The 19,669-nt window shown below is 35.8% G+C and overlaps 1 protein-coding gene and 1 long non-coding RNA gene across 18 annotated transcripts in view; one reads left to right on the top strand and one right to left on the bottom strand.

The window, feature by feature from the left end:
* The window catches only part of LOC144330756 (uncharacterized), a 241,611-nt gene that overhangs the window by 48,292 nt on the left and 173,650 nt on the right, over positions 1-19,669 (top strand). The gene's annotated exons all lie outside the window — the stretch shown is intronic.
* Positions 1-19,669, bottom strand: part of ADAM28 (ADAM metallopeptidase domain 28) — a 61,421-nt gene that overhangs the window by 8,453 nt on the left and 33,299 nt on the right. For 11 of the 15 annotated variants that reach the window (XM_077943267.1, XM_077943264.1, XM_077943269.1 and 8 more), the window contains 9 exons: positions 19,503-19,587; positions 16,052-16,182; positions 14,822-14,999; positions 13,400-13,489; positions 10,477-10,672; positions 6,857-6,959; positions 4,672-4,831; positions 3,219-3,299; positions 2,816-2,894 (listed from right to left, as the gene is read on the bottom strand). In XM_077943267.1, coding sequence (XP_077799393.1) covers positions 2,816-2,894; positions 3,219-3,299; positions 4,672-4,831; positions 6,857-6,959; positions 10,477-10,672; positions 13,400-13,489; positions 14,822-14,999; positions 16,052-16,182; positions 19,503-19,587 — 1,103 coding nt within the window. Of the gene's footprint in view, positions 1-2,811; positions 2,895-3,218; positions 3,300-4,671; positions 4,832-6,856; positions 6,960-10,476; positions 10,673-13,399; positions 13,490-14,821; positions 15,000-16,051; positions 16,183-19,502; positions 19,588-19,669 lie in introns of all 15 variants that reach the window. The other 4 variants (XR_013397201.1, XR_013397203.1, XR_013397202.1 and 1 more) reach the window with 1 other exon arrangement.

The raw sequence follows: 19,669 nt of genomic DNA, 5'->3' as shown, positions 1-19,669 counted from the left end.
GGTGGGATACAGTTGTCAAAGTATTATAAAACAATTCATGATATAGTAAAGTATGTGTTTATTAACCTCTGAAATAATAAGTTCTAACAGTGGATCAGTAACTACCAAAATTTCAAACAAATGATACTTATGTGGTAATTGGAGATACATCCAACAACTGCAATGAGATATTGAAGTATTTATAATTTATATTGGTGACAAAGTCATGGAATATTGCTAATAGTATTATGGTTTATAAGCCATACATTCCCATAATTGTAGAAAATTCTAAACTTTAGAATTTAATGAAAATAAAAATGTAATTTTTTCCCATTCAAATTTAGATTTAGGACCCTAGCTATAGTAAAAATTGTTATCCTCTAGGGTCTGTCTTCTTGGTACAAGGACACTTCTGAACTAGGAAATGTTCCTCAGTCTATCTGAGGCTTTTCTTGACTGTTAGATAAGAAATAGCACTGAAAGCGCACCGAACCCACTAACACAATGCCCTGAAAAAAAAACAAGGCTTGGGGGATAAAGTTGAATTCTGATACAGTGGTTTCAACAAACAGTAAGTTGAGACAAGCTTCCACTGTATGTATTTTGAACTTCTCCAGCTACCTCTTCATCCTGCTGAAATACAAATTTCATGTAATATACTGTAAATTTGTATCACTAGTCCTCCAAGTTAAAAATTTTGAGAAATACTTTTTAACGGTGCTTATCAGAATTAATTCAACCTTATTGGATTATAACTAAAGAAGAAAAAGCGTCAGTCGAATCAAAAGATTAGGTATAAAATAACACATAGAAGTAGAAGTATACATAAAATATATACTTTCAGAAAATATAAGGAATCAAATTTGGGGTACTCTTAATGCAATTAAAATATAGACTGCAAAAAAACTAGTTATGAAACAAAACCAACTGGGATAAAAAAATCTTTCAAAGAGACGTAAAAATGCCACTGAATACTTTTAAATGTCACTATGAGTAACAAGAGAATTAACATTGCTAAAAAGTTTATATTATGATACAGAGAATAATCTTGAAAAACTTTCCCAGAATTAACAAGAAAAATGACCCAATGTGGAATATAATATGGGGATCACACAGTAGAGATATTTTGTATAAATAATTTACATTTCTGATTCAGAAACCAGAAAACTGAAACAAATTTTAAAACCTAAAACAATAGAAATATTTCTTAAACTGAAGAAAAAAAAACAAATCCTCAGTTTGAAGAAACTCACTAGGTAACATGATAATGGAAAGAGAACATCACCCAGGAATAAAATAATGATTTGTTTTGATTAAGTAGTAATTCTAAAAGCATTTAAGCCAAAACAAACCTAACGACTTTTTAAAGGGATGTTATTTAACATCAACAAAAAATCAGGCTTTTTTTTTTGACATTAAATATAAGCATCTACTTTAATAGTCATGAATGCAAACTTGTGATTTAAAAAATCAAATTCAATCAAACCTGCTATGCATGCTATGATATAGAATATTAATTAAAATATTAAAAATATTTGGCAACAAATACATTCTCATAAATACAACTTAGAAAGTTTTATGTGGATGCATTGTTACAACACGAAGAAATTACTCATAGAGGTGACTTAGCAAATCAATAGATATATCAAAATAAAGCAGTCAAAGTCATAGTTCAAAAGGATTTTTAGTGAGCATTGAAACCATTAAAGAGTTTTCTAATTAAAATAGTTGATTGTGCTCATGCTCCTTTCAAAATACATGACAAATACATGTGTATATAATAAAATCATAGGACATGAGAAAAAATAATTTTAAAAATCTTAAAGATAGGAAGTTAAGGGATTTATGTGGATGAAAACAGAATAAATATAGCCTAAACATCAGAAATAAATGTTCTGTCTTGGAAAGTCTAACAATCTGAATTTGGGACATATCTCACTCAGGTCTACCTCATCTCCTGTGTTTATAGAACAAGTTGAGCTCATAACCTGAGATCAAAATCCTAAGAATTTCTCTGTTTCTGCCAACAGAGGATGCAGGAACACCAAAAGGAGGATAGAGGCTTCCTCTAGATTCGTACGCTATATATCAGACAGAGAAGGGAGGGTCAAGGAGAAGATGATGAGGAAAAGCAGCTCTCTCAGGAAATGAGCTCCCTCCTCAGGGTAAAATGTTCCTCATCATAACAACTGGAGGTGGGTCCCCACTGTGGCTCCTTCCCACCCTAAAGAGCCATAGGCAGACCTACCTACCTGCCCATAGAGCTCCCAGCCAGATTCCCCCATCAAGAAAAATATCAGTAGGTACAACAGCACACACAAATGCAGAGAAATCCCATGTGAACTAATCCAGGTCTACCAATTCCACATTCAACTAAGGATCACATATCCTGAAGAAAAGTAATACAACAGAATATAAGTGACATGGTGACAGAACAGAACAAACCAACTCAAAAGAAACAGATAATTCAAAGAATAGAACTGAATGTACAAAAATAATCATATTCTTAGAGAGTTTTATAAGGATATTATACTTTTCCATTGAGGCTGCTATGAAAATGGAACAGTCCTAAAGTAAGAAAATGTGTGAAAGTAAAATAACATTACAAATATAAAAGTTGCAGAAATTTTTTTTGCATGTGCAGTGAAAACAAAGACATGGAAAATATAATTAAAATGTGTTAAGGAGATTTGGGGGATAAATATTGTGGATTCAATGTCTACAGAACAGAAATCTCAAGAAAAGAGAAAAGAGGCAATGAAATCTCATGTAATACAAAATAAAGGCTTGGAAGAGGAGAGCAATTTTCTCAGGTTAGATGTGTAATGTTACCTACAGAAGACCACTGAGGAGTCATCGCAGTCAGGAGGGCTCCATCCTTCCTCACATTGACACTGGAGCTCATGGTCACACACCTAGGGTAGCAATGATCCTGTTACTGTCCCCGCTAGACTGACCGCAAACTCAAATCCCTAATCATCCATAATAAAGTTCATGCTGAAAAAGGAATAACCCCAATCTCCAGGCTTCCATCTATCTACGTAAAGTATGAATGAATGACAGGCATTTCATGAATGATTCTCAGAAGAAATTTCTCCTTGAACCATGCTACTGAAGGCTTGGATAAACTTAGTAATTCTCATCATTTAATGCTGAAAACATTCCTTTAGCTTTCTTATGACTGACCTAGAATGTCATAAGAGTCAGAGAGCTTAGGGAAACATATTTCCAGAACTTACAGCATGTCCTTTGCATTTAGATGAGCAATTGGTTGATTTGTAGGCTTTCTCAATATCCACACATTCTGCATTAATGCAAACCTGAAAGTGATGTAGAAAACATGAAGCTTCATCCTCTCTGCATGTAGATGAGAAAGTTGAGGTCTGTGTGAAGAGGCTAGCAGATATTGTTTAAGGTGGCTCTGCCAGGAGGCTGGTGCAGAGGAAGGGAAATAGAGATGGGCTCTGTTGCTTACATTATCCTCTTAAACCAACCCAAAAACGTTGATAAAATCATCTAAGCATTTATGTATTTTTAATAAATCCAAACAACTCTATATTCCAGAAGCAATGACTATGCAAGAAGTTCAGGGATAAGCAATAATGAGATGATCTTAATACCAGGGGACCCTGAAACACCTCAATTCTGCCCTAGTCCCAGTACCGTCCTCCCTTAACACCCAAGCACCGCAACACTCGTGCCAGGTCATGTGGTAACGTCTCAATGTCTTTAAAGTCTTCAGCACTAGAAAATATAAGGAAATTTGTATTTGAAACCTGGAAAACCCAATTAAAGATTATATTTTATGTAAAATTCCTTGCCCTTGATGCTGGCATATATTTCAGGAAAAATTGGGGTAAGGATAAATTTAAATATTGTGGGTACTTCTTATAGGGAAGACCTAATATTTTAACATCAATAAACTTTGCTAAATTTTTATTTTCAGCTCCAAGGGCTCAGAGACCACATCAATTTCATTCACTTTTTTATATTTACTTTTTAAAACTGTATGAGCAATACCCACACTGAACCACTAAGATAATTTTGGACTCACCATTGAATAAATTTACCTTTGAATAGCGAAATCAGCTTAAGTAAATAAGATATGTTTTTAGGACTGGCTTTACCACAGTGAAAAATCAGGGGAATTCTTTGGTCATGTGGATATCTTAGTGAGATAAATAGGGTAATTCTAATCTCTTAGGAGAGACAAACCTCCTCATTGTCAAAGTTCATGAGTTGGTTGGCCCTGGCTAAACAGTACTTGTACTTGAGATAAGTTCATTATATTATTAATGATATACAGGTCTGTTAAATGAAGCCCAGTATCACATACACTGGCACTTTCAGTGAGTTTTCAGACTTTGTCTATGAAAGTTAAACGGATGCTACCATGTGTTATCCACATGACAATATGATACTCTTCTTGAAATCATGACTATGAGAGTCAATTTCCAAATTTCACCATAGGGTTTGAGAATGTTAATGTCGATGTGCTTATTCCTGCTATTTACTAGGTTCTGCACCATTTTCACTTCTGTGTTCCAAATTCAAACTCTGTGGGTTCTATTATGGCATGGTGAACCCCCAAATTGGGAAACAAGGCACGTAGTGAATAACCAAGGGGCAAAACAACAAAACACATCAAAGTAAGAAACACTATTTTGAGTGAAAGCCACAATGTCAACTTACCTTGTTATGGCCACATTTAGTTCCATTGGCCACCATGCCTATTTCTTCACTTGTGTCTTCAGGATCAAATGTTTTACATGTCAGGAAAGTCACTATCCGTCCTTTCCAGGGCAAATTATCTGACCCACCTTGACAGAACAACTTCCCACACATGGTGTCACTGAGGAAAAAGCCAAAATTTATTGCAGGATTCAAACTGCAGTTTTATATAAATGCAAATCAGCTCTAGGACTATGGATACTTAACCGATGTATTTTTCCCTGTAGCTGAGACTTTTAGTTGTACTTTACACTCATTTTCCCTTATTTCTCAGTAACAGGATGCCTGAACATTAGCACAATACATTATTGCTCAAATAAACAGCATTACCCAGATGCCTGTACACCTAATTTTTGCCAGTTGCCTAAGTGCTGGCGCATGAGAAGAAAACAATCTTAAGCACAAATTCTAGAAGGTGGCCTTAAATGAGGAATTATCTTCTGTTTCTCAACATTTTCTCATTTTTGCTGATTGGAGTATGATAGCTGGAGAAGCCATCAGAGGCCTAGAGAAACACTTGGAAATGAAGGTCATGTGGATGATGGAGCTAGAGATAAAACATGGGTTCCTAACATCATGGAGGCGTCTGAGACATCAATTTCTATCTTGTTTCAGATAGTTTACTCATTTATTTGTACAACTGGCTGCAGAATAATTCCACCAAAAGAAAGCCCATGTCTCCACTATAATTCTGTCGGAACAAAGCTGAGCTTCCCTTGATACTGCAAGGCATCAAGTGGAGTTACTAAAAGAACTGTCTCCCTGAAGGTGCAGATTAAACTGCTCAACACTCAATCAAGCCATTCATTTACTGCCAACGGGACTAAAAGACAATAATATTGAAGTCAATTGCTTTATGCAAAATTCAGAAGAGGGCTGTGAAAAAGTATCCTGAAAGTGATGGCATCAGATTTTTTGATATCTCTTGGCTGTAGAAAACATGTTTGAGCAGAGGAGAAAGGCATATATTCTCTCTAAACGCAACAGTGTGTTTTTCTTGAATCATTTAGGTAAAGCCATAAAGGATGGCTTTAGAGCACAGGGAATTTCAGGCTAACCCTTCACTATAGCCAATGACTACTGTGAAGTGACTAGGATGGCAGTTTGTAGGGTGAAGGAGCTGCTTGAGCCACTAGCTGCAGAAACTAATGCTCACGCAGAGAGTTATATGGGACAATGGTGTGTGCAGAGGAAAGATGGCGAGGCCCACTCTCTTCCCATTCACCACCTACAGTTGCTCTTCCTCTGGCCCTCACATACTGCCTTTTACATAATTTCCTCTTCTGAATCTGCCCTGATTTCCTATAGAGAAGAGACCACAAGACCACAGAAAATGATTGTTCTTTAGGAACAGATTCTCCCAAGAGATAACTCTATATCCAAAGCAGTTTGGTAATATCTGTCATTCAGCAAATTCATGTCCAATAGACAAATTTTGGGAAATGTTGATCTTGTGCAATCTCTTGTTATAAATTACTCTGCATGTGTCAAATTTGGAGCAGGTACAAAGAGTTTACTATAATTGAATTTTAAAAGCCACCTTAAAATTGCCGAATTAAAAATAAACCATAGAAAAGTCTCACGTTCATCTGGTGTGCTATTCTATAGTATTTTCCCAGATAATCAGTACTAAAACTAACAAACTCTTCACATGAATTGTCAATAAGAAAATATTTTCTTACTGTATTTTTTCTTTATGTAATTCTACTGACAATTTAAAACTGTTCAAGCACTGCATCTGTTATTCCTCTGGGGAGATAAATATTTCTACTCTGAATCTTACAAGGAGAAACGTGAGATTGAGAAAGCATCTGATTTATACTGGGAAATCCCTGGACAAATTTCCAACCAGACCCATTCATCGTTGCCTGTTCCATCATCAACCATTCATTCTACCCAACAATGACTGTGTTTGGTGTCATCTGAAGCACTCACCATGAGATACTTGAAGAAAGAAGCCATTTCTCATTTCTTTTCAGACTCAGTACCTAGCCCACATCATGGCACATAGTAGTTACTCAATAAATGTCAAATGATTGATGGCCAAATGCGCTTTCCCTTTAACTGGAATAAATTAGAATGTGCAGCTGGAAGTGCACCATTGCTCTAGTCTGTGAAGCAGGAAGGTTCAGACAAGGCCACTTACTTTGTTTTGCAGGGAATGAGTGTGTCGTCCACTCTGCGACAGTACCCGTACTTTGACCCACCTTCATTCCTGTTGTAACATGACTGATCTGCAACCTTAGTTCCTGGGACCAGGATCAGTCAGTAGGGAAAAGAAAATCGATTTTTGAGGTTCCAGAGATATTTGAAAAGAAAAGAGATTTTTAAAATTCAGTGCTGGCAAGGGATTTATAAAATATAAAGCAAGAAAAAAATACTATTTTAGCATAATTCCATTGACCACTCCTAGAAACATGGGTGTAGTAATCTGGTATCAAATGAGCTGGCTGGAATTACAAATAATCTTTTAAGTAATCTGTTACTCCACAAAAAACTCCTACTATGTGCCAAGTACAAAAATAGGCATCATCACATATTTCATGTCTCAGGTAATCTTCCTTAGATCTCTATCAGACAAAACATGTTAGTTAAGAGCTCAGGCTTTAAGCAAGACTGAGTAATTGTGTGAACATGGGCAAATGTCTTAACCCCTGAGTTTTCTCATCTGTAAAATGGTGTAGAATTTATATGTGAATATATATATATATATTTAATATATTTACACATATATAAAATGTATATATACACATTACATATAACAGTACCTACCTCAGAGGTGTTTTGAAGATTAAATCACTTAATACAGGTGAGTCACTGAGAACAGGGCCTGATCAGCAGTACATGGTTGACAAATACTAGCCATGCTTATTGCCATTCTCAATTTATCAATAAGGAAACAGAATCATGTCGAGTCACAGAGACCTATGTTCCTTCTTGGTGCTGAGGTGCCCCCTCTTCAATAACAATAAGTAATTCTGTCTTAAACGTTTGGAAATTTTGAGTCTAGCCTTTGACAAACAGCAAACTAAGTTAAAATAAGCAGACACCTATGAAGATACTGAATTGTTTTTAAGAAATACTTTTAAACCTACTATGATGACTTGTAAACTCAAAACATTTTAAATGAATTCCGTGTTTCAGTGTGCAAGATAAAATGAGTTTTGTTGCCTTTTTTATTATTTGTATCTTAGTAAAATGTATTCATTTTAATATCTACTGTGTAGATATTTATACAATATCTACACAGAAGAATCATTAGTTATGAATAATCAGGGAAAAGCATTAAATTCCTAATCTGAGACTTCAAAGTTATTGCTGCTAATATTGTAGACTGTATCATTCATATATTTGGCATCATGCTGTTTTGTAACTTCTTGCCCATTAACAATACAGCTGTCCTTTCCCCAGGCATTAAATTTTCTAAAGCACCACAGCAGCAAGAATTGTATTGAAATAATACACTTTATTTAATCCGTATATTTTGGATTTTGAGATGTTTTTCAATTACTATCATTAAAAATGCTGGCTGAAAAATCGTCGTAAATATTTGAGTGCAATTGCTAGGAGAAAGAGTAAAAAACAACTATTTTTAGATTTTGTGCATGCATTTTTCTCTCGGTAAAGATGATGCTAATTCGTATATTTACCAGCAGTGTAGGAGGGGAGTTGTTTGATTATGTTTTCACTGACACTGAACATTAACATCTGTAGCAAACTTTTGCCAATTAGCAAATGTAGAAGATTAACTTGTTTTCATTTAGGTTTTGTATATTGCTAATGAGTTAAAATGGTTTTAATTTTATGGCACATTTGTATTTCTTCTTCATGATGAATTGTCTGCTCATGCCTTAGCCACATTTTCAATACTTGGAACTACAATTGATTTGTGGGAATGATTTGATGCCAAAAAGAATGATTTTTAAATTACTTACAAAGTTGCAAGACTTTTCAAACTTCCCAGATTTATTTAGAATAAATGGGTAATCCTCTGTGAATTATAAAATTTGGAATTTTATTTAGGCAAATTGTTTTCTCTGGCCTCTTGTAATGGCTGTATTTAAAAGTATGACTTAAGAGGTCTACTCCATTTCATGATCAGATAAATATATTCAATAGACAATTTTGAGCTTTTTACTAAAGCCAGGTACTGTGCTGGGAGGCACTGGGAATACAACTGTGAACAATGTAGACAATGTCCCTGTTCCAGGAAGTTTACAGATTTGCTGAGGAGACTAATCGTAAAGTCCGAAAAAGGAGGGTAACAGTTAATATTGTTTGCAGTTAATATTTACTACAAGATAATAAAGGCGAAGCTCAGAACTTCACCTCTGTGCTAAAGATTTTCTTTCTCCTGGTTTTTGCCATATACTGAAGTTAGCCAAGGAAACATGAGCCTCTTAACCAACAGTCAATTTTGTTTCCACCTTTTTAACCTTGCACATCCATGAACTGGAGGCAGGATTGCTGAGGCCTGGTTCCGGGACACCAGTGAGCTTGCTGACGTACTAACAGCATTGAGCTTTGCTCCTCAAATTGTGTCTCAACCCACTGTAGCCAAAGACAGAAGTTTACAGGGAGGTTTTTCTAGGGTCTTGTCTATTTATTTCCCAGGTTTCTTGTTTTCACAGTGCATTGTAAGTCAGGAATTTTTGTTGATTTTCTCAATCTTGTTTTAGCTGTATTTTCAAGAATTACGAAAAGTTTCTGGTATGCGATGACCCCTTTCAAATAATTTTAGGAATATGTAGATTTTCTCTATTTTAATAAATACTGTTTCAGTCATTTAAGTAGAAATCTGAAACTGTATTAGGAAGGGGGTATGGAAATTACATACATGTACACAATACACATCACATCCAGAAAGTCCAAATAACTGGTTTTTAAAAACTTGCTGTTTTCGACTTAAATTTTGTATCCTCTGACCAACATCTCCCCACCTCCTCCCCTCCTCCCCTCCTCCCCTCCTCCCCTCCTCCCTGTCACCCCCTGGAAACCAGCCTTCTACCTTCTACTTCTATGCGTTCAACTTTTTTAGGTTTCACATATAAGCTAGATCACTTATATGATCTAAAATTGCCTTTCTAATAAAGTTATTTAATACTATATAAATTGCTGTTTAAATTTTCAGATATCTCTCTAATCTTTTATTTTTCCAAGTTTTCTTCTTGGTGAAATTAGAGAATATGGTCTCTAAAATTTTGGTGTTATGGACAAAGTGACCATTTAAGAACTTTCACTATTCTGTATTGCCTTTCTGCATTTCCAGAGTTCTTCTTTTCCTTTTTCCACCTTTCCTTATTTCTATCCCATCCCCCAGTGCTTCTGCCACACCTGTGCACGTGCACACACACACACACACACACACACACACACACACAGATTTCCAAGGGTTCATGATCTTAGTTAGGGTTTGCCAGATTTAAAAAAAAAAAAAAAAAGACACCCAGTTTAATTTGAATTTCAGATACACAAATAATTTATTTTAGTAGGAGCATACCTGAAATATTCCATGGGATAAACTGATGCTAAGACAAAAAGCTTGGCTGTTAATTTGAAGTTAAAATTTAACTGGTCCATCCTTATTTTTATTTGCTAAATCTAGCAACCCTAAAACCAACCTCAAATCTTAAAACCTTTCCATGATTTTGAGTTCGAAGTTTCTAAGAAGGATAGGGCAGAATGGTCCTTTGGCCATGGTTAAACACTGTCATCTGAAATTTGTTTTCTTTCGCACATGCAAAAAAAAAAGATTTGTCTTCCTACCTGGTCCCCACAGCTCAGTGCACTGCTCCTGCAGTGTGGGGCATGCCCCCATCAAGCAGTAGCCCTTCCCGTGATGGCAAGGGAAGCCATTGGCACGGAATCTATCATCAGGACAATTACCAGATTTACCGTCACACATTTCAGGCAGGTCACACTCATCTTTTGCTGGTCTGCACACCATCCCAGCCTTTTTAAACTGTAGAAAAACAAAAATAGAAGGCTTTTTGTTTTCCCTACCTGCTTTACCCCGATACCTCAAATTAACACAAAGATTTTTCCATTTGGACTTTTTGGGCATAGTAGTTTGAAGTGTCATTTCGCTGAAGCTTACATCGTCATTATAAATTAAAGCCATCATCTGCTATATCACTTCTATTAATATTGGTTAATGCCCTAAGATTTTAAGCAATCAATATTTCTGAATTTGTACCAAAAACACCAAAGAAACATAATGTAGAAAAGTACAGGGACAAAAAAAAACAGGCAACAACTTAGATATAAGGAAGGGAGTTATTTCTCCCTTGGTTGAATGCATCTCTATCAGGAACTCCAAGGAGATTTAAATCTGCAACTTCAGAGATGTACTGGTGAAGTGGGTCTTCGGTATTCAAGGAGATAAGTTTACAAACACCAGATCAGCAGACTCGGGCTTTCCCAGGCCTCGAGTTTCCTAATCCTTAATTCCTTTTATTGTAAGTTCAGCTGGTTCCTTTCAACTCACTTCTTTCATAGAATGACATATCATGAGGGAGAAATAACCAAATATTCCCTTGCTGTATTAACTCGATTGTAATCAGATACTGCAAATCTTACTCTTATTTGCTCAGAGAAATGTTAGTGAAACATTCTGCCATTCCTGCAAAACTGAGAAAGCATGTATGTTTGTTTGTTTGTTTGTTTTTTCCTTTCTAACAGGAGCAGGTTTTTTACTGCATCAAATAACTTTGAATATCTTAATGCCAGTGATGGGATCAAATCCAAATTTCAATGCAAGCATGTGAGATCCTCCAAATTCAACCCATGGCTCCAGCCAGACCATTCCTTACTAGATACCAGACAAACCATGCTTGTATCTCCTCTTATGTCTTTGCTGTTTCTGTGTCCTCATTTGGAAATTCTTTTTTTGTTGTTGTTGTTTTATGTCTAAATCTCTTTTGTCCAAAATACTTTAAGTCCAGTTGAAAGCCCCTTTCCCACCAAGTCTCCTCTGACATCTTCAATACAAATTGTTGCTCCTGTTTTCATGTGCTTGGGAAGAGCCTTGAATTCAGATTTAGAGGATGGGAATTTGAATCTTGGCTCTGTGCGTGTCTGAGTGCTGAACTTTGGAAAATGGATTTAATCTCTCTGAAAATCCCTGTCCCCATCCAACATCTACTTTACAGGGCCATTGTGAAAATCAAGTGAGACTGTACAAAAAAGTTTAATATATCATTATGCTATCTACATGGCCATTGAACCACACATTATATTTTCATATGTTTCATATATGTATATCATTGCTCTAAATAAATAGTAAGAAACTGGATACTTTTTTATGTACCATAATCTAACAAACAGCATTTACTAAACATTCTTTGAGTACTGCTTAAGTTCTCAAATTTACTTCCTTTTGGACTTCTTTCCTCTCTCTCCAACATTAAAAACAAAATTACACCAAGCATTCCTTATAACCTGGTATGCCATCTACACATCCATGCTGCAGTTACAGATCATTTAAAATGTATAAAATTCTGTGCTAGGTGAAAGTGAATCAGTCTTCTGGCCTTAGGAGTCAATCTAACTATGGAAACAAACACACCCTCACAATGTAAAAGGATATGCAACAATAGAAAGTTAAATACTAAACTTGAAGGACAATTCAGAAAAGCACCACAGAGAACATGACATGTCTTATTTAGTAGAATTTCACCCTGAAGTGACTTCAAAGATTGAAGATAGGGACACCTCCACACTACTCAGAATAAAACTTCTTCCATCACACACATTGTTAACGGGAGATACAATCAGTTTTGTGAGATTTGACCTGAGAAAGCCATGAAGCATGAGAAACAGCAGCAGGTAGGAGTAACTAGCTGTGGCTTTGGAGATGGTCACACTTGGGGTTATCCCACTCAACAGTGGCCACGTTTGTTTTTACATTTTTTTGTTGTCTATATTTAAGGTGTACATGATGTTTTAACATATATGTACATAGTGAAATGGTTACTACATATGTACACCTACTATGTGCCCACAAAACTTTAAAAAGAATTTTAGAAAGAAATGATTACTACAGTCAAACATTGATGTATTGGTCTCTTACATAGGGGTGTGTGTGTGTGTGTGTGTGTGTGTGTGTGTGTGTGTGTGGTGAGAACACTTAAAATCTACTCTGTTAGCAAATTATTAATATACAACATGGTCACGTTGTACCTGTGCCTATAGTCATGTTGTACATTATGTCTTTAACCTTACTCATGCTAAACAACTATAACTTTGTCCCTTTTGACCATCATCTCCCCATTTCCCGAGCCTCCTTGCCCTTAGTAAACACCATTCTACTATGCATGTATTCAACATTTTTGGACTCCACATATAAGTGAGATCAGTATGCAGTCTTTGTCTTTTTATGCTGGCTTATTTCACTTAGCATAATGTTCTCAGGTTTATCCAGGCTGTAACAAATAGTGGCCATATTATTTTGGTCATTTTCTACTCTGCATTTTATTCTCAAAACCAAAATGAAATATCTACTATGGAGGATCATTGGAAGATTCAATAGGCCATGTATGTAGAACACTAAGTAAGTGCTTCGTATATAGTAAATATATCATTTTATTTAAAGAAAAATATTGCATTGCTTGTTTTGGTTAACATAATCACTGAGATGTTAATGTACAAAAAATGTAATAATTATTAAAATAGAATAAAATAATCTTACTTGGCATTTTTCACAACATTCTCCTGATGTACATTGAAAACCTGCTTTGATTTTACATGTCTTAGCATCACAGCAAATATTGGTACACTCCTAAGAAATATGAGAAACAAATGTAAATGCAACATTACTTTTTGGTCCCAGTTCAGCACAATTTGTAACACAATACAGTCATCAGGCATATGTTACTTTCGTGGAGTCTAAATATGACTTTTTCAAAAATAAAGATTAAAAAATTAGAAACCCTGAAATTTTGGAGCAACTGATGGCTTATGGTTTATCTGAATTCCACTTATGTCACTTTTCTATTAACTAGTTTCCTCGGTCTCCAATAATACTAAGGAAAGATCTATTCTTTTTGGTAAAACATGAAGAAAAAACACAGTTCTTACAATAAGATTTGTCTAATTGTAGAATATAATTCCTTCAACTCATCAGTTATGTACATATCTAACAGTAGATCCAATTGCTAGGATATCTACTGAAAAGCTAAAGATATAGCTCTTTATCAAACTTTAATATTTAATTCAACTGTGCTTGATGCAAATACTTTGTCTTAGTCTCTCTGCTTTGTGTCAGAATCCTACCTGCAAAAAGTATTGGAGAAACTCCTACCTCAAAACTGTTCCCTGCAGCTGTCTAGATTCCCATAGAAGATTGAGAGTTTTAGAGTTACAACATTTTAGGGTTAAAACTCTGGCCCTTAGTTCAAATACAGTCATCAATCAGGACAGACTACTTTTTCTCATAGATTGAATAAATACATAATTAAATATATAATCATATTTCAAAGTTACTGAAAGCCAATACTCTGAAGGCTTGATGCATTACTTATATTAAGCACTAATAACAGGGAAGCAGAGGTCCCATTCAAAATCCCAGCTGCCCTTTGAAGAGGGTCAGCACAGAACTTCTGATGGTAATAACTCCTGAGTCCCAAAGCAGTAAGGGATGCACCAGATCCCTGTGCTGGGTGGTCTTGTGTTTCAGAGCTGAAAACAGATACATTTGATATCAGTTCTTGGCTCCTCCATTTGCCAGCCCAGTGACCTTGAACCAGCAAGCTCTTTGTACTCTGAGCACTCATAGTGCTCTGTCTAAAGTAATACAGGGTAAGTCATAGTCACATAGGGAACTTCAAGTATTTCACCTAGAAAGGGAGGGAGGAGGATACAAAGCCCATGTTAGTAAATAGTCCTTATAAAAAGGAATGAATATAGAACCCTGGGAGAGAAAATAGTAAGGTCTGTTCAGCAGTTCAGGGTTCATTGTCAGAAAGATTTTCCTGGAAAATACCTACAAATGGACATACCCAAAACTACCCAAAAAACCTACAATGTTATAGTGGGCCACGCATTATTTTATAGTTTATCCTCTTAGCAATTGAAAAACAACTATATCCTTTTAGAAAGTGATTGGTCATACCTCAGATGTCCCACAGTCACAGTCCTCTCCCATTTCCACCATCTGGTTCCCACAAATTGGAGTGGATATGATATCTGTAGGCAATGGAGCATTAAAGAGGCAATTCGATAATTTATCTTCAAAAAACTTGTCATAGCTGACACGGCTGCAGGAACTGAAGTCTGTGGGTATATAGAAGCTGTGAAGATAAGGAAAGAAAAACTGGAATATAGTCATGCTTAAAATGTGGGAAGCAGTATCTGACATTAGGCACAATTACACCCACAGCCTGCCCCAAAAGATAAAATCCAATCCACTGACCAACTGCCAGATTGTAAGCTCATTTGCATGCCTGAATTAACCTACCTGGGTGGACACAAACACCTCCAATTTCATGAGAAAATATAGTCACATTTCAAAGTATAGCATCCGGGCCACTTTTAATAAAACAAATACGTCTCTGACTTCTCCAGATAATATTAGATCATTTGGGTGTTATAAAGACCTAAAGGTACCAAAATATGTATTTACATGTCTCAGAATTCACTTTCCTTTAGAGGAATTCCTACTGATAGGATCTCTTCATTATACAGATAAAGATGAGGTTTACAACTGCTGTAATAGAGGGGAGAGGTAACATAAGCTCTGTAACTGGCATGCAGCCATATGCTGTTTCGTGCAGGGGCTTTGGAGAATGACCCTAGCTTGAGTGGGCTGAGGGAGGAAATGAAAATAGAAAAGAGGAAATAGAGTTTATAGAGTGAGTTGTATGTATAGAAAAGAGGACATGAATATATAAAAAAGATGGTGAGATTTTAAAAGATAAGATTGCCTAAAAATTTTGCCTAATTCAGGGTAGAAATGTGTGATGTCTTTTCATAGACTGTCCTCATTGTCCTATGAGCAGTTTCTTCTTTAATTAGAGTTTTATTCTAGAACTCTTTTCTGACCACCATCTATTCTGAATTCATGGAAAATCTGATAAATGCTAATGATTTTTCTGAAGCCAGGTCTTGTATAGATGAGGATAAAATGATGAATTGCCCCAACAGCAAAGAGACAATATGTTTAAATTATGTCTGAGTTATTAAAAAACATTACATATAGATGAGGTGGCTTGGCACAAATGCACATTTATTTAATGACTCAAAAACTTGAACACGTTGTTGAAGATGACCTAAAGTAGTACAGCCCATGGTGGATCAAAACCAGGGCTACATAGCATGTCCCCAGAGCCCAGATGAGCCTCACCTCAGTGCTTTGTCCATCACACATATTGTAGAAGGACACTTGCAAGAATAGTTGTCATGAAACATTCCAAAGTTGTGGCCCATTTCATGTGCCATTGTCCCTGCAACTCTAAGAAGATTGTCACTATGGTCCTAAGGGTATGAAAGAAGAAAGAGATTCTCTGATTTTCGACTGAAATTATACTTCACTCGCCATCTCTCTCTCTCTCTTTCTCTCTCTCTCTCTCACACACACACACACACACACAGTACTAAACGGAACTGAATGCCCATCACAGCATATACAGTCTGCCCTTTGCTCTTTGAGTAGGTTCCTATAATGAAGGAAGTTGTTCCAGTTTTCCTTCCAAGAAAGATGGCAAATTTTCATCAACAATAAGAAATAAGAACTTTTTAAAAGTGATATATCTCCCTTACCTCTTTGGCTTGCCTTTTAGAAGTCTTTGATGCATTTGGCCATTAGGGATCTAAAATTGTTTGTCAGCCTAGCACTTTAGCTCTATTTGTATCTTTCTCAATTCCGTAATTGCCAAGAGTAGACATCAGTCATTTAAAAACTTGCCCATTGCATGAAATCAGCCTATAGCCAACTTGATCACCAGATTGTTTCTGGTTTGAGGTGCTTGGACTCAACTCCAAGCTTGCAGATAAATTAGAGCTTGCAGCTATAAATTGTCCAGGAGCAATAAAACAATGCAGGAGAACCATTGCAGGGTAAAATGTCCTATTGAGGAGACAAGAATCTGCCAGTAACATCCACCTACAGAAGTCTGATTCTCTTATCTACTTCATCTCAAAGAACTAAATGTAGAGTTTGATGAGGAACAGTACAAGAGTGGCAAACAAGGAACAGCTGTGTAAATTGGGAAGTTGATACCTACACACTGTATATTCTTTCATTCTTTTGAGATGAACATGGTAAACCCTCCTATATAGAAATATAGAGCTCTCCAAATGGGGAAAAACGCAAGCCAAAAAGCCCAAGAAAAAATGTGTTTAGAGGCCTATCTGAAGATCCTTTCAAATTATGGTTTATTTCTTTAAATAATGGTTTTCCTAACTTAAATGATTTTTGCCCTCGAATGATCTCCATTCTCTCTTGCCCCACTCTAAATCCTACCTACCCTTTGAGGTCCATTTTTTTTTTTTTTTTTTTTTCCTGAGACTGTGTCTCACTCTTGTTGCCTAGACTGGAGTGCAATGGTGCAATCTCTGCTCACTGCAACCTCCGCCTCCTGGATTCAAGTGATTCTCCTGCCTCAGCCTTTTGAGTAGCTGAAATTACAGGCACCAGCCACCATGTCCAGCTAATTTTTTTGTATTTTCAGTAGAGACAGGGTTTAACCATGTTGGCCAGGCTGGTCTTGAACTCCTGACCTCAGGTAATCCACCTGCCTCGGCCTCCGAAAGTGCTGGGATTACAGGCTGAGGTCCATCTTAATGCAACCTTTCCTGACTATGTTAATATTCATCAACAATCACCTCTTATGAATTCCTAGCATGGTTTTCACTTCCATTAAGTAGTATTAAGCTACCTACTATATGTTAGAACTATTGCTTTAGGTAGGCCAGTTTCTCTTCCAACTTTATGGCAAGCTATTTCAAATTTGAAAATATGTATTTTACTTCCTCGGTATATCCATGAAGCCTATCACAAACCGAGACTCAAAAGATAGTAAGTAAAAAGTATGTTAATTCCATTTCTATCTAGGATGTAGAAAGCTGGAAAGAACATTATTCTTACACTAACAAGGATAAGGCAGATAGATAACTATAACTTCCCTTGAATCCACCGGTAAGTTGGGGTTACAGGACATCCAAAAAGTCTGTGAAAATATATTCAAAATGAAAGTAAGATAAAGCCTTTCTTAGACAAACAAAACTGAAAGAATTTACTGTATTATAAGGAATGTTTTTAAAAAATTCCCTTGAAAGGAAAAAATATGTACTAGATAGAAATTTGGACTTTTATAGAGAAGTAAAGAGTCCTGGAAATGCAATAAAGTGATGGTAAATATAAAACTTTTTTTAAACTTCTATTATAAGTTCACAGGTACAAGTGCAGGATCATTACTTAGGTAAACTGTGTCATGGGGGTTTGTTGTACAAATGAAAAATATTTTAATTTTAAATTGCAATCAAAGATGGATATCTAAAACAAAATTAATAATGTATTGTGTATTTATGTGATATAAAGTTAAACATATAACAATAGCACAATAGATGGGAAGAAAGAGAGGCATACTCTTAAAAAATCTGTACGCTTTTCCCAGCACCATTTATTAAATAGAGAATCCTTTCTCCACTGCTTGTTTTTGTCTGTTTTGTCAAAGATCAGATGGTTCTAGATGTGTGGTGTTATTCCGAGGCTTCTATTCTGTTCCATTGGTCTGTATATCTGTTTTGGTACCAGTACCATGCTGTTTTGGTTACTGTGTAGCCTTGTAGTATAGTTTGAAGTCAGATAGTGTTATGCCTCCAGCTTTGTACTTTATCCTTAGGATTGTCTTGGCTATGCAGGTTCTTTTTTGGTTTCATATGAAATTTAAAGTAGGTTTTTCCGATTCTGTGAAGAAAGTCAATGGTATGATGGGTATAGCACTGAATCTATAAATTACTTTGGGCAGTATGGCCATTTTCATGATATTGATTCTTCCTATCCATGAGCATGGAATATTTTTCCATTCGTTAGTGTCCTTTCTTATTTCTTTGAACAGTGGTTTGTAGTTCTCCTTGAAGAGGTCCTTCATATCCCTTGTAAGTTATATTCCTCGGTATTTTATTCTGTTTTTACTAATTGTGAATAGGAGTTCACTTGTGATTTGGCTCTCTGTCTGTTACTGGTGTATAGGAATGCTTGTGATTTTTGCACATTGATTTTGTATCCTGACACTGCTGGAGTTGCTTATCAGCTTAAGGATATTTTTGGTTGATACGATGGAGTTTTCTAATTATACAATCATGTCATCTGCAAACAGATCCAATTTGACTTCCTGTCTTTTTATTTGAATACCCTTTCTTTCTTTCTCTTACCTGATTGCCCTGGCCAGAACTCCCAATACTATGTTGAATAGGTGTGGTGAGAAAGGGCATCCTTGTCTTGTGCTGGTTTTCAAAAGGAATGCTTCTACCTTTTGCCCATTCAGTATGATATTGGCTGTCAGTTTATCATAAATAGCTATTATTCTGAGATATGTTCCTTCAATACCTAGTTTATTGAGAGTTTTTAGCCAAAAACTTCATGCTAAACAATATATTAAAAAGATAATGCATCATCACTATGTTGAGTTTACCCTGGAACGCAAAATTAGTTCAACGTTTGAAATTCAATCAATATTATTTACCATGTTAACAGACTAAAGGAGAAAAACTATCATGATCTTCTCTATAGATTTTTTTAAAGCATTTGGTAAAAGTAAATCATAGTACCAACAGTTTATCGTCATACAGACCTGAACAACACCAACTGAATGATAAGAAGAACACATTGTAGACATAAATGCAAGACCCACAGTCATTCCAGCAAATTCTGTTGCTCTGCAAGAAAGGAAGAAATTGATATAAAAAATTATAATGCTAAGCTCTATTTTTATAGACAATTCATCCAAAACCGTAAATG

This window comes from Macaca mulatta, chromosome 8 (genome assembly GCF_049350105.2).
Source record: "Macaca mulatta isolate MMU2019108-1 chromosome 8, T2T-MMU8v2.0, whole genome shotgun sequence".
In the NCBI taxonomy this organism is placed as follows: domain Eukaryota; kingdom Metazoa; phylum Chordata; class Mammalia; order Primates; family Cercopithecidae; genus Macaca; species Macaca mulatta.
Note: the sequence above shows the minus strand (reverse complement) of the source record. Positions and strands in the feature narration are given on the sequence as shown.